General features: G+C 45.7%; 1 protein-coding gene across 3 annotated transcripts; it reads left to right on the top strand.

Moving 5' to 3' along the window:
• Positions 1–225: 225 nt before the first annotated feature.
• On the top strand, positions 226–12,638 carry LOC108921955 (integral membrane protein DGCR2/IDD-like). Of its 3 annotated transcripts, none has more exons than XM_018731749.2 (11): positions 226–622; positions 2,736–2,768; positions 3,462–3,584; positions 4,625–4,711; positions 5,936–6,140; positions 7,585–7,661; positions 7,777–7,959; positions 8,106–8,309; positions 9,183–9,335; positions 9,421–9,643; positions 12,040–12,638. In XM_018731749.2, the coding sequence occupies exons 1-11, from the start codon at positions 541–543 to the stop codon at positions 12,194–12,196; spliced, it is 1,527 nt and encodes a 508-aa protein (XP_018587265.1). In that variant the 5' UTR covers positions 226–540; the 3' UTR covers positions 12,197–12,638. The 3 variants fall into 3 exon arrangements, with proteins under 3 accessions (XP_018587265.1, XP_018587266.1, XP_018587264.1); XM_018731750.2 differs by having other exon boundaries at positions 9,421–9,657; XM_018731748.2 differs by lacking the exon at positions 12,040–12,638 and adding an exon at positions 10,869–11,238 and having other exon boundaries at positions 9,421–9,657.
• The last annotated feature ends 624 nt before the right edge of the window (positions 12,639–13,262 follow it).

Raw genomic sequence — 13,262 nt, 5'->3', positions numbered from 1 at the left:
TTGCTGTTGCTTGGGCAGCGAGGCTGATAAGATGACTGGTCGAGGAAGGCATCTTTGAGGTGGATTGGTTCGGGAGCAAACTCGAAAAGCCGATTGGTCCAGGCACGGGTGTGACACGCTGATTGGTTCAACGAACGGGTCAGGGATGCGGGCTGGTTCAGGAGATGATTCTCGAAGCCGGCTGGTTCGAGACTGGATTCGGGAAATTGATTGGTCCAAGGGCGGATTGGGTGATCTGATTGGCTCAGGAGCGGGTCTCATCCCGCGGACCCATCGGGGATAAGGAAGCCATCTTCTATTTTGGAGTCTCCGGAACGCTCGCGATTGGTCAGATGTTGGAACCGACGTTTGCTGCGTTTTGGTAGCTATTAGCTAACCCGTTAGCCAGCGTGTACGATGTTTTGCATTCTCCGTAAGAGCAATTAATCCTACTTCACTAAATTAAGTGCTGCGTGGCCCGGCGGAGGTGTTGCGCAGACCTCCAGCAGCGCTCGTCGCCCTTGCTTCTCTGCCAGCGCCGCTGCTATGAATGGAGGATAAATGGTGCGGAAAGCGGAGCGCAGCGCCCGGGGTCTCGTCCCCGTCCTCCTGGGCCTCCTGCTCACGCACTTGTCACGCTCAGGTGAGAGCCCGCGAGCGCAGCGCCGACCTTCGTGCTTCCGAGTGACCGGCCGAGAAAGCAGTGGAAGCAAGCAGCGGAAGCAGGGGAGGGAGCGCGCGCGTGTGTGCGTGTGTGCCGGCCTCGCGACCCTTTCGCGCGGCCGTGTGTCTAGTCTAGTAGTTGTCGTGAAGCGGCGCGTAGCGCGAGCATCATCATGTCATGGCCGTGGGTGACTGACTGATGCGCGACTCGTGGCCGTTTCATGACTCTTGTTCGTGGAAGAGTAAACTGTAAACTTGCCGCAGAGAACAAACGCTAGTGAGTCAGTCAGTGACCGTGAGACCAGTGGTGAAAAGACTGACACAGCGCGAGCTCGTGAACGGTGAATCTCTGGCTGAACTTTTTGCTTTTCAGTTAAAACCACTATATTATATTACACGGTTGGCTGTGTTGGCTCATGAGTGATACATGAGGACATGGCCTGTTGTTGGTGGCTGGTTGGTCCCTGACCTTTTCACATGGCTATTAATATATTATTAATTCATAATTGATGTATGACAGCCTCGTGGTTGGGTCATAGGTCATACATGGGTGAGGCAAGCCTCGTGGTTGTGGTTGCAGTCAGGTCATGACTGGATCACGCTTGATTCTGCATTTGATTGTTTATCCCTTCTGTGTAAAACCCAACTGTTCTTTGTACTTTTCCACTGGGCTGCACCCCCCACCCCTCAGGCTGATGTGCTTCAGTTCTTTATGAACTCAATACAGCTGGTTATATAACGTGAAGTGGCATCATAACTTTCCCAAACTAAAGCTGTTGGTGTATTGTGTAATATCGGGGGAGGAGAGATCCTGAACCCATCACTTAAGCACAGATTTTAGGCATTAGTCAGACGCACCGGCGAGGGTCCCGGTCCGAACATGAAGAATTGCTTGCGGATTCAGAAGAAGCAGTTGGGAAAAGACAGCCGGCAGTTGGCGAAATGCGTCGTGCGCTCGTACGCACGTGGGCGGTGGGCTTCGGATGCAAAAGTGCAGCTCGAATGAAACGAGCGTTTTTGTTCTGCTTTCCCGTCGGTGTCATGGGAGCAGAATCTGACCGCCGATGGACGCAGGCTTCTCTGGAGAGTTTGCAGCGAGTTTCCTTCCTCCACGCTTGGTGATCCCCTGCTCGCCCTCCACCTGAGGGATGACTACCTTAAAATAGTCTTTTTTTTTTTTTTTTTTTTCCTTTTCCTTTAACCACAAACCTGCAAACATCACTGTACCGGGAGGCAGGTTGTCACTTGTCTCATTTGCTCCAAGTCCAAAATCACTTGTAGTACCAAGTCATAGCTAGTCGCAGATTTTATAAAACAAACATCTCATGCTGTAGTTACAGGGTGTATGCTGTGGAAACCTCAGCTAAAACAACAAATATTTTATAAAAGGTAAGGAACTTACAAATTAAGTTAAAGTAACTGAAACTAAAAACTCCCAAGTACTGATTGGTTCATCCAATAAATATGCTCCTTTTCCTCAAGTTATCGCTGAACAGGGACACTCGGGACACCAGAGACTCGCCGTAAACACTGTGGAAGTGAGTTGAACGAAAGCGGCCCCGCACTCTTGTTCTGTTTGAGTGCTCTTCACTGCCACCTGTGAGCTGGCAATGTAAATGCGGGATGTTTTAGAAAGTAAATGAGTGAATAAAATATAGTTACAAATGAATTAATGGCTTCAAAAGTTTGTAACTGCTCTTCGCAGCACGTTGAGCCCATTTGGATGTTGCCACAGCTGTGCCGATTAGCAGATAGTCCCACATCCTCCTGTTGAAGGCCGCTGGGACTGGACGAGGCCGCTCTCCGCTACTTTCTAAGCGGTGCAAACGCACAATGGTGTGTGTAGCTGGAGCAAGCCGTTTGTTGGAAAGCACGAAGGAGGTTTCTTCACGCTCGGGCAAGACTGAACTGGGTTGCACGGTGAGCAGCAATGTTTTACAGGTTGGGACTGGTGTTTACTGCTGGCTGCTGCCCTTGGCTCTCGGGCTCAGAGCTTGGCGCTCAACACTTCTCAGTGGACTCGGCCAATGCGATAGATCATGCAAGAAGTTTCTTTTCCCATCAAGTCACTGTGGGCTTTTCTTGTTCTCCAGGTCCGCGGGTGGCTGTGGCAAGACTGCTCTCAGGTAAGACATCATTACTCACTCGCACCCTGTTCCAGTCTAACCGCACGAGTTTCTCTTAGTACGGAAAATACCTAGAGTCTGTACCTGATGCACCTTCAACTCTTGGTCTAAAATGAGTTCCAGGGCAGCTGGTGGTGCAGTGGTTAGTACTGCTGCTCTTGGACCCAAATGTTGCAGGTTCAAATCCCAGCTCCAGGTGTCATACCTTTGATCAAGTTACATACCCTGAATTGCTCTATTAAAATTACCTATCTGTATAACAGGGTAAATAGTTGTAAATATCTTAACGTTATTAAGTGTCAAATAGATGTAATTTATGTGATATTCACTGCAAAAACTTGCATTATTGGTGAACCTGTGCTTCTCACAAATGGAAAGAGAAGCAGGTTCACTTGTGATCCTGGGTAAATAATTGTAAATAGCTTAACAGTGTAAGTCGCTTTGCAGAAAAGCATGAGCTAAATGAATGATTCTAAATGTAATTGCCAGTGTGTGTAGAGGAACTGGACTTTTTCACCACACTGCTGTCAGTCTGTATGTGTCACTCTGTCCACCAGTGTCCATCTTGAAAAGGCTGATACTGTGGGACTGTGAGACTGTGAGGTGGGCGATCACCATGATGCGTGTATGCGTGGGGCTGTGCGATGCCTCCTACCGGTTGCTGCTAACTGAAAGCTCCCTGCGCCGTTTCAGAGCTGCGCTGTGGGCCCGGCCAGTTCGACTGCCGCAGCGGGAGGATGCAGTGCATCCCCTTGACCTGGAGGTGCGACGGCTGGACGGCCTGCGAGGACAAGAGCGATGAGCTGGACTGCCCCTGTGAGTGTCCCTTAGGGTCAGCAGGTGATGCGAGGCACACAGCTGAGCCCCAAAACACCGACCACCTGAACAGACTCGTCGCAAACATTCACATGTACTTCACAAATGTGCCTTTGTTCCCGAGCTTTGTTTCATTGCATCTCTCTGACACTGACTAACGCGCTCGTGAAAAACGTGCCGCATGAAACCCTGCACGCAAAGTGCCCGGTGGACCCAGTGCAGAATTTTACTGATTATCACTTTGGTTTCGTTCGCTTGGATAGAGTTTGAAAAAGGTAAGTGGTGGGGAAATGGTACCATCTTCCAATTAAAATCTGTTATTTTTAATTAACTTTTATTTGACACCTTTGTCCAAGGAGATGTACGTGGTACAGGCAGTAAGTTCAAAGACTGGCCACACTGTGGTGCTGCTGTGGTTGCAAGAGAAAGCTGTTTTGCAGCACCAGACAGCCTTGCGAGTCTTAGGTGTTATTGACTATATCACGTTTAGTGTTGCAAAATCAGCTTAACACTGATTTGTACATTTGGACGGTATTTTAAGTTTTACCCTGTCAGTTCTGTGCTAGAACTTTGATCGAGGGTACTACAGCAGGAGTAGGGAGGTAACAATCAAGGACCTTCACATTGCAGAGTGACAATTGAACCCACGGTGCCACCTGCTGATCCATTAATTCAGCTGGTTGTTCCAGATGTGGAAAAATACGTTCCTTCACCACACAGCTGATCCCAGCTCTTCTAAACAACTTTAAGTTGTGACATCAAGTGGAGATGACCCAAAACCCTCGCCGGTTGCTGCTGTGATGAAATGAAGCCCACGGTCAGCAGACTGACCGCACTCTATCCAAGTCGCGTTGCCCCATGCGGCTGGGAGCCCTGGTGTAGGACACCAGCTGGATGGATGTGGGACACAGTGAGCAGATGCGTGCAAATCGCTGTTCAGGCTCTAATGGGAGTTCAGTGATGAATTCCCAACTCCTCCTGGGGTGGGGAGGGAAAACTTGTCAACATACCATGTTCACATCACTCCGTCACCTCCACAGCCACCAGGGAGGAGAGGTTCCCCTTCGGAAACGGCTTCGACCAGGTGGAGGACATCATTGGAGTGGCCCAGCCCGTGCGCTTCAACAGTAAGGCCAGCTTCCCCTTCCTGTCAGGACTTTCAGATGCTTTTATCGAAGGCTTAAACTGTTACCCATTAATTCCAGTGGATTTAGCAGAGCAACAGGTATCTTATTAACTTAAGTGGGATGTGAGGTTTTTAAGATATTTTGTACAGCTGCCGGGGGGTGCGGTGGCGCAGTGGGTTGGACCGCAGTCCTGCTGTCCGGTGGGTCTGGGGTTCGAGTCCCGCTTGGGGTACCTTGCGACGGACTGGCGTCCCGTCCTGGGTGTGTCCCCTTCCCCCTCAGGCCTTACGCCCTGTGTTGCCGGGTAGGCTCCGGTTCCCCGTGGCCCCGTATGGGACGAGCGGTTCTGAAAATGTGTGTGTGTGTGTGTGTGTGTGTGTGTGTGTGTGTGTACAGCTGCCTTTCTTTTCTTTCTTAGTCAGGTAACTATATAGTAGCTCCCAAGTTTTAAGTCCAGAAGATCAATGTTGATCATTTGAACTCTCTGAAAAGGGCAGTGTTTACCTAATGTGAATCGTTTTTGTTTTTGCTGCTTACATGCCTGGTTACACTGACATATAATTATAATATAATTGGGACTGAAAGTCTAACTTTGTAAATCCAAAGTCTCTTTTCCACCTGAGTCACAATCAGTAAAAGCCAGTTTTTCTTGTTAGTATCCGTATAAATTCCAGATATCTTTAACAAATTAAAAAAAATAAAACTTTATAATATCAGTTTTATTATTTACTTTGAGGTCCATTGTGATTAAACTGAATTTACAAGGGCTGAAAATTTAAATGTGATACAAGCTTCCATTCAGTCCCAACTGTTGACTTGCTCAGCATGTCAATATGTGCAGCGTTTTTCATCTTATTACTGATCACCGACATTCAGGAACACCGGACTGGAGCTATAAACACTGCGGCAGTGAGTTAGGTTGGTCCCACACTGCCGTCCTGTTCCGGTGTTCTTTACTGCCGTCTGTCTGTAACAGCTTGGATGGTTTCCTTTCCTGCAAACTCCAACACATTCTTGAAAATGGATAAGTAAAGAAAATGCAATTAAAAATTGATTTTTTTTTTCTCAAAAATTCTCGACTTTTGTTTTTAACGTGAGCACTGAGCGTAGTTATTTTTTTATTTTAATGAAAATTTGAATGTACTGAGTTACCCGGGGTTTCGTCTGGGACGGCACTAAGACTTGGAGCGAAAGCGTCAAAAAGCCTCCCTGTCCTCTGCACAGAGAAGTGCCCCACGGGTTGGCACCACTACGAGAAAACGGCCAGCTGCTACAGGGTTTACCCCAACAGCGAGAACTACTGGCAGGCCGTGGAGACGTGTCAGAGGGTCAACGGCTCGCTGGCCACCTTCGGCACCAACGAGGAGCTCCAGTTCGTCTTGAAGCTCGAGATGGACGACAGGGCCTGCGAGCGCAAGGACCAGTGCAAGTAAGGGTGTCTCCCCACATCCCTTTTCAGTATGGCGTATCTCCTAAAGTGATATAGTCATCAAAGTGTCACCAACTACACCTGTTTAGTGTCCCCCAACTTACAGAGGTACTGTGTTTCCTGAAAAGCCCTTTCTAAAGTGAATTCTCAGAAGTCGACGATGTCGTTACCATTAGTTTCAATGGTAAAAGATTTTATGTGTTCCTGAGCCCTGCAAATGATACCATTTATGATAAAGTATCACGAAGTACCTCTAAAGATGGACAGCTACTTCAGTAATTTGCATCTGGGGGTGTAGTGGCGCAGCGGGTTTGGCCTATTCCTCCTCTCGAACCCCAGACCCAACAGAGTCCCCCTTGGGGTGCCTTGTGACGGGCTGGCATCCCATCCTGGGTGTGTCCCCTCCCCCTCCAGCCTCCCACCTTGTGTTGCTGGATTAGGCTCCGGTTCGCTGCGACCCTGCTTGGTACAACCAATTTCAGCTTGTGCGCGCGTGTGTGCGCATTAATTATAACAGTGCAGTTTCCCTTCATGAATTACTCTATGATAGCATGTCTTGCTGAGCACTTTCATCACTGTTATGTCCAAAGACATGTGTTTCAGGTTGTGTGGTGACTTTAAATTATCTGCGTGCATTGCATTGCTCTATAAACAGGTGAATAATAGTAGGGTGTTTACCGTAGTGTATCTAACACAGAAAGTCACCTTGGATCACAGTCTCAGCTGAAGGTTACATGGTAATTATTGTACATGGTGTTGGAGAAAAGCATTTGCTAAATAAACAAATGTTTTTAAAGCTCAGCTGTGAGGAAGGGCCTGAAATCCAAATTGGGTTGCTGTGAATGTGCCGAAATGCCTCATAAGCCATAATATTATTAAATGAAACTCGTTGAGTTTAATTCCTGTAACTCCTATGGCTGCATTTCAGGGTATGACTGTATATTTAGTCTTGTTGCATTAATTCTCCTATCAGACACACCTGCAAGTAATTGTACTGTTTGTATAGTATTTATTGTACTTTTTTCTTCACAGTTTTACTGTATGGTTACCCTACCACTTTGAAGTTATTCTATCATGTGGCACATGAAGAGCATCCAGCCTCTGTTTGCTTCTGTGTGCAGATATCCTTGGTTCTTCAAGTTACCTTATCTAAAGTGCTTCTGAGTGCACGTTTATTCCCCGCCCCCATTTATTCATTCACCGGATACTTTTCTCCACTCATTACATCACACACCATCAAATAAGGCTAATGGAGACAGTTGGCATCACATTTGCTCATTTCCCTTCTTAAGACCTCCATTGTCTCCATATGTTGAACTAAAGTGCTGCTGTGTTACATCACGATTCGGCTCTTAGAGGTTTATTCTCCATATGCATGTGCACATTATTACACGGTCGTGATGCTCTTTGTGCTGTAGCACTTCTGTTGTGGTTTTTGTTGCAGGTTTTGGGTCGGCTATCAGTACGTGATCACCAATCAGAACCACTCCCTGGAGGCACGGTGGGAAGTGGCCTACAAAGGTAAGACCCATCGTTTGACTGGGACCAATATGAAAGTGAAGTCAACCTCATGGCATGTGGTCGAGTCCCTTGAAATGAAGACAAGCAACATTTTATAACTCTGTCTTTTTTTAAGGATCTATGCAAGTATTCCTGCCACCTGATGGCCTGAGTAGCGTCTCTGAGGCCACGCCCAGCCAGGAGAGTGTGTTTTGCGCTCAGCTACAGCGGTTCCAGATCAAGACCATGAATGAGAGAGGCCTCCACAGCTGGCATGTGGAAAACTGCTACAAGAAGTTCCCTTTCCTCTGCAAGCGGAGTACGTTCTGTTAACGTTCTCTAAAAGTTAGGTCTGTACCACCAACCAATGGTGGTCTTGTCATTGTTGGCCATCCTGTCTGGCTGCTTGTGCATTTCTGCCTGACTGTGCTCTTTTAAACTGTCCACTTCCTGTGGGCACCTCAGGGCAGACGTGCGTGGACATCAAGGACAACGTGGTGAGCGAAGGGTACTACTTCACCCCGAAGGGCGATGACCCTTGCCTGAGCTGTACGTGCCATGACGGCGAGCCGGAGATGTGCGTGGCGGCGCTGTGCGAGAGGCCGCAGGGGTGCCAGCACTTCCGCAAGGACCCCCGCGAGTGCTGCAAGTTCACCTGCCTGGACTCAGGTACAGCATACGCTGATGTGATAAGGCTGAGAGCAGTTGAAGTTGTCCCAGTGGGCAGAAATATTAATCGCTATTCTTCTTCATCCATTGAACAAACTTCTATTTTGACCACAGTTCATATCTTAAGTTATCCAGATTGTTATGATGAATAACCTTTATTAACCTGACTGCTTTGTCCAGGCTGATTTACAGACTTCAACAGTCATGCGCTGATTTGGCCCTTCTTACAGCAGGCTATAACTTGATCAAGGGTACTAGAGAAGAAGTGAGGATTCAAACTCATGTTCTTTGACAGCTCTAACCAGTGCACCACCTGAAGTTATTTCATTCATTTGGCATTTAGCTGATGCCTTTATCCAAAGTGACTTACAACTGTTTACCTGTTTCTGCAAGAGTACATTTATATTCACTCATTTAGTGGATGCTTTTACCCAAAGTGACATACAGCTCAGCAAAAACAAAGGTGCCAGTTTCACCAAGAGACAAGAAATTTCAGACACAGTTCTTGAATTCCACTGTTAGTACACAGTTAGTCTGATGCCACAGTTTAAACCAGCATATGTAATATGGGTAGGTGCACACAGAAGTGGAAGAGAGTATAGCATTTTAATACTGGCAATATTACATGAGTAGAATATTTAGAACATTGTTGAAAAATGTGTTTTCAGAGTCGGGTCACTTTTTTTTATTAATTTCATTGACCAGGTTTGCTGGCAGCGAGTTTAGTATTAACCAATCAGAGTAGAGTTGTTTCATTGCGCCTTGACTGACAACCTAGTTCATGATGGAATACCCTCCTGGTGTAGATGGGCACATGCTGCCTTGATGCAATATGTGTTGTTCCTGTCTGAGCGGTGCGGTCCTTCCTTCCAGATGGCGGCAACCTCTTTGACTCAATGGCCAGCGGCATGCGCCTCATCATCAGCTGCATATCCTCCTTCCTCATCCTCTCTCTGCTGCTCTTCATGGTGCACCGGCTGCGGCAGCGGCGTCGCGAACCCATCGAGACGCTCATCGGCAGCAACCGTAAGCACTCGCACTCCTTGCAAGTTCCTTCCTTGTTCCAGGAGCGCGGAGCCACTAGAGTTCCTTCTCTCTCCACTACCTGTAGTGCATCACTTCAACCTGGGACGCCGGATGCCCGGGTTTGACTACAGCCCGCATGGCTTCGGCACCGGCCTGACACCCCTGCACCTGTCCGACGATGGAAACGGCGGGGCCTTTCATTTCCACGAGCCGCCCCCTCCCTACGCCCCCTACAAGTACCCTGACCTCCATCACCCCAACGACCCCCCTCCGCCATACGAGGCCTCCATCAACACAGATGCCATCTTGTACGTGGATTTAGGTACGTTCATGTTTGCTTTTCACAAAGCTCACACCTTTGGTGGTGGGGGACAGTGTAGAGGGTAACCCCCAGACATCATCGGACCCTTTGTAGTAATGAGTTATAATTAATTACGTTAAGTGCGTTAAAACTTTCTGTCAATGTTGCAGCCAGATTCAGAGTTATAGCTTTGGTTTTGGGAAATGTCGAGCCATGCACTCGTGAAACGACAGATGCAACTGTAATCACTGAAATGAGGGTGTAATGCTGAGTGTTTACATCCACCAAAGGTGAAATACTGATAGATACAAGAACAAATTATTGCACCGATCCAGATGAGGCTTGGAAAGCAGTCTCCATGCAAAGCCACACTTTTTTTTTTTTTTTTTTTTTTGAGAGAGAGAGAATCCAGCTTTTTGTTAGGTGTGTAGATAAATTGGAGTATGCTGACAGGGGGGATCCTATGTATTGTATGATGTCTTCTCTGCTAGGATTAGTGTTTTAATATATTTACATTTATTCATTTGGAAGACCCTTTTTCTCCAAAGGGACTTACAACTGAGAGTAAAAAAAGTAATTAATAGAAATAATATAATGCTTTAGTCCAGGGTTAGTTCAAGTTGTTTTTCTTGTCACTCCTCTATATTTGCGTTTCACTAATTTTACACATTATTTATGTTAGAATCATACTAATCTTGAATAGTAATATACTACAGTACAATATTATAATATTTTGATGCTGCACTATTTTTTTTGTACTCAATTGCTGAATCTTTTGTCTTCCACTTTTTCTGCACCTTTAGAGCACTCACGTTTTCATAAATAAATCACTCGAAGCCACAAAGGAAACGTTCTGTAAATAAAACAATTTTTTGTTTGACTTTCATGCTGCAATTTATTTTTTTAAAATAAGAAATATGACCAGCCCATCATACAGCAGGTGGAATCCTCAGCGTTAGACGTTAACCAAAGATCAGGGCTCAGAAATAATATAATAAGGGCGGTTGATGTAAGTGAAGGACCACCCATATTTCACCCATTTATACAGCTTGGAGCTTGGTATTTTTACTGGAGCAATTCAAGGTAAGTACACTAAGGTAAGGATGGTAAAGCAGAGACGAGAGGTTTTTCACTTTCTAAAGTTCAGTCTTTGGTCACCTGTCCATTGTGCTGCGTGCAGGTCACAATGGTGCTGATCTTGCTCCAGAGCGGTGTTTACTTTCCCTCCCCAGGGAGAAATGATTCTAGGACCCCTCTGAGACACCCTCCCACCACAGACATCTGCAGTCCCCTGCAGGACCCCCGAGAGCCGAGTGCTGTCCTCGGCCAGTCCTCAGTGGAGCACGAGGACTCTATCGACAGCAGCACCCTCCTGGTGGTCCCTGACACGCCCACAGAGAACAGCATGGTGCTGGAGGGGGAGACAGGGGGTTGCAATGGCAGCTCCTCCCTCAGCACTGTGGTATAGAGTCAAGGGGTGGTGCGACAGAGCAGGACGGGGTACTGAAATGAGTGGAGGACAGTAAAAGTGCCGCTTGAAACACGGGTGTAAATGAGCCCTGCATCACCTTGAGTTTTTTTTTTTTTTTTTTTTTTTTTTTTTTTTTAAATATAAAAAAACAAGTATTTTGTTTGGCTTGAACAGAATTTTTGTTATTTTGTGTATATATCCGGTTTCTGTCTTTCTCTGGAGGCCGTTACGAGAGATTCAAGATACAGGAGTCTTGAGCAGCTTTGTCATGTAGGGTGGATGAGTAAATCTGCAGGTCAGACCCAACGCAGGGTTTTGAATGGGAATCCCTTAACCGTCCGCTGTAGGTTACACATTGGCATCCCTAGCAACACAGAGACGTCACACTAAACGCATCACAATGAGTCTGTGTAAAAAATACCGTCTTTGTCAAATTCGTCCCAGAAAACGTAGTTACGGTTCAGACATACAATTTAGGCTGGAAATGATGGTCCACTAATTGTACGTCTTCAATACTCTAAGTGTAAAATAAGTTGTAGAGCTTTACAAAGACTGTCCTTATTTCCACTGCAATAATTCTATACCCCTGATGAATTTTGTACTTCGAGTCTCCGCAGATATTGTACTGAACACTGGATGTGGGAGGCAAAGTTATCGAAATGCATTTTCTTACTGTCTCTCATGCTGCTGCATTGATGGTTCTGTTAGTTTTTTGCAGACTTCAGCATTTTACCAACCTTGTCTGTACATTTTGTTCACAAAATGTGTGCATAGAGAAACCTCTTAAAAGGAAATTATTTAATATATAAACACAGAACTTTATTGAACTTTGTCGCAACATCTTGTCTTTTCTGCCTAAATAATTACTGCATCACTGCCGTTCAAGTCTGTATCACAGTGACTGAAGCTCCATTTGTACTGTGTCCCCACAGGGACGAGTCTTTGTTCCTCTTACCTGTCAAGCCCACTATGCAGAATCCCTCTCTGATCTTCTCTGCTGTGAAGATGTGTGTAAGAGAGACAGAGGCCAGCTCTAGTAGACAGACAAGAAATTACCTTCGGCCACATTGGTTGACATCACCACGGTAACTGGCTTCTGTTATCGGAGGAGGGCTCCTAGTGGTTCTTCATCTTTGTGGATTTGAGCTCAAGATCGCTATGTAACAGACATTTTTCTGCTGTCTGCATTGTTTTATAATCATGCACTTGTGCTTTTTACTCCATTGTTTGTATGCAGGACAGTTCTGTGTTCTCAAGAATCAAAAGTAAAAAACTTAGAGCATCTCTGTACAGTAGTGAGCAACTAGTTTAAATACCCAGTACGCATGTTATTTTGACTTGACTAAAGCACATTTTTACTATATAATTTGTTAAATATGTTTACTCAGGCTTTAATGAACTTTAACTGAAATCCTCCCTCTTTGAACTGCTGGACTAAAAAAATATTTGCAGTAAAATCTGGCAATGTAACAAGGACAGTTTTGATAGTTCAAGTTCGTGTAGAAATAAATTTGAAAGATTTATGTTTTCACTTTGGTCTCTGAGTGTTTTTTTTTTTTCCCCCACCACCATATTGTGTTCTAATTGTTGCAAATGACTTTGCATTTGACAGTAAATGAAAGTATTAAACAGATGGGTACTGATGTCAAAGATAGTACTCACTGGAGTGATTATTTTAAAGTTTACATTCTTGAACAGTTATTAAAACCTTCAAAATAGTTTTAACTCCTGTGAAAAAAATCAGTATTTTTTTTCAGGAAATTCAGTGTCTGCTGTCTCAGTAAAACCAGATCCTCTCATTTAGACTAACCAAATAATACAAAAGGTCATGGTCTACAGGCATTATTAACCAATTTGGAGCCAACATCTTTGTCCAAAGTTCTGTATGAGTGTGACTGAGAATGAACTAGTGTGTTTGTCAAGGCGGGACAAAACTCAGAAGAAAACCCTGATTGGTCAACACCAGACACGGACCAATGAGATCCACAGGAGACAGATGACATTAAGGAGGTGTTGCTCTTGGCCTTGGGGTAACAGTGATTGGAATAGATTATGACTCATCTGTGACTGACAGCTGACGCTGACCAATGAGATCCACAGAAATCTGCTGACAGTAAGGAGGTGTTGATGGTTTGGGGTAAAAGTGACGTGATTG

The sequence above is a fragment of the Scleropages formosus genome, chromosome 17 (genome assembly GCF_900964775.1).
Source record: "Scleropages formosus chromosome 17, fSclFor1.1, whole genome shotgun sequence".
Lineage (NCBI taxonomy): Eukaryota > Metazoa > Chordata > Actinopteri > Osteoglossiformes > Osteoglossidae > Scleropages > Scleropages formosus.
The sequence above is the reverse complement of the archived record's forward strand: the minus strand, read 5'-3'. Positions and strand labels throughout refer to the sequence as shown.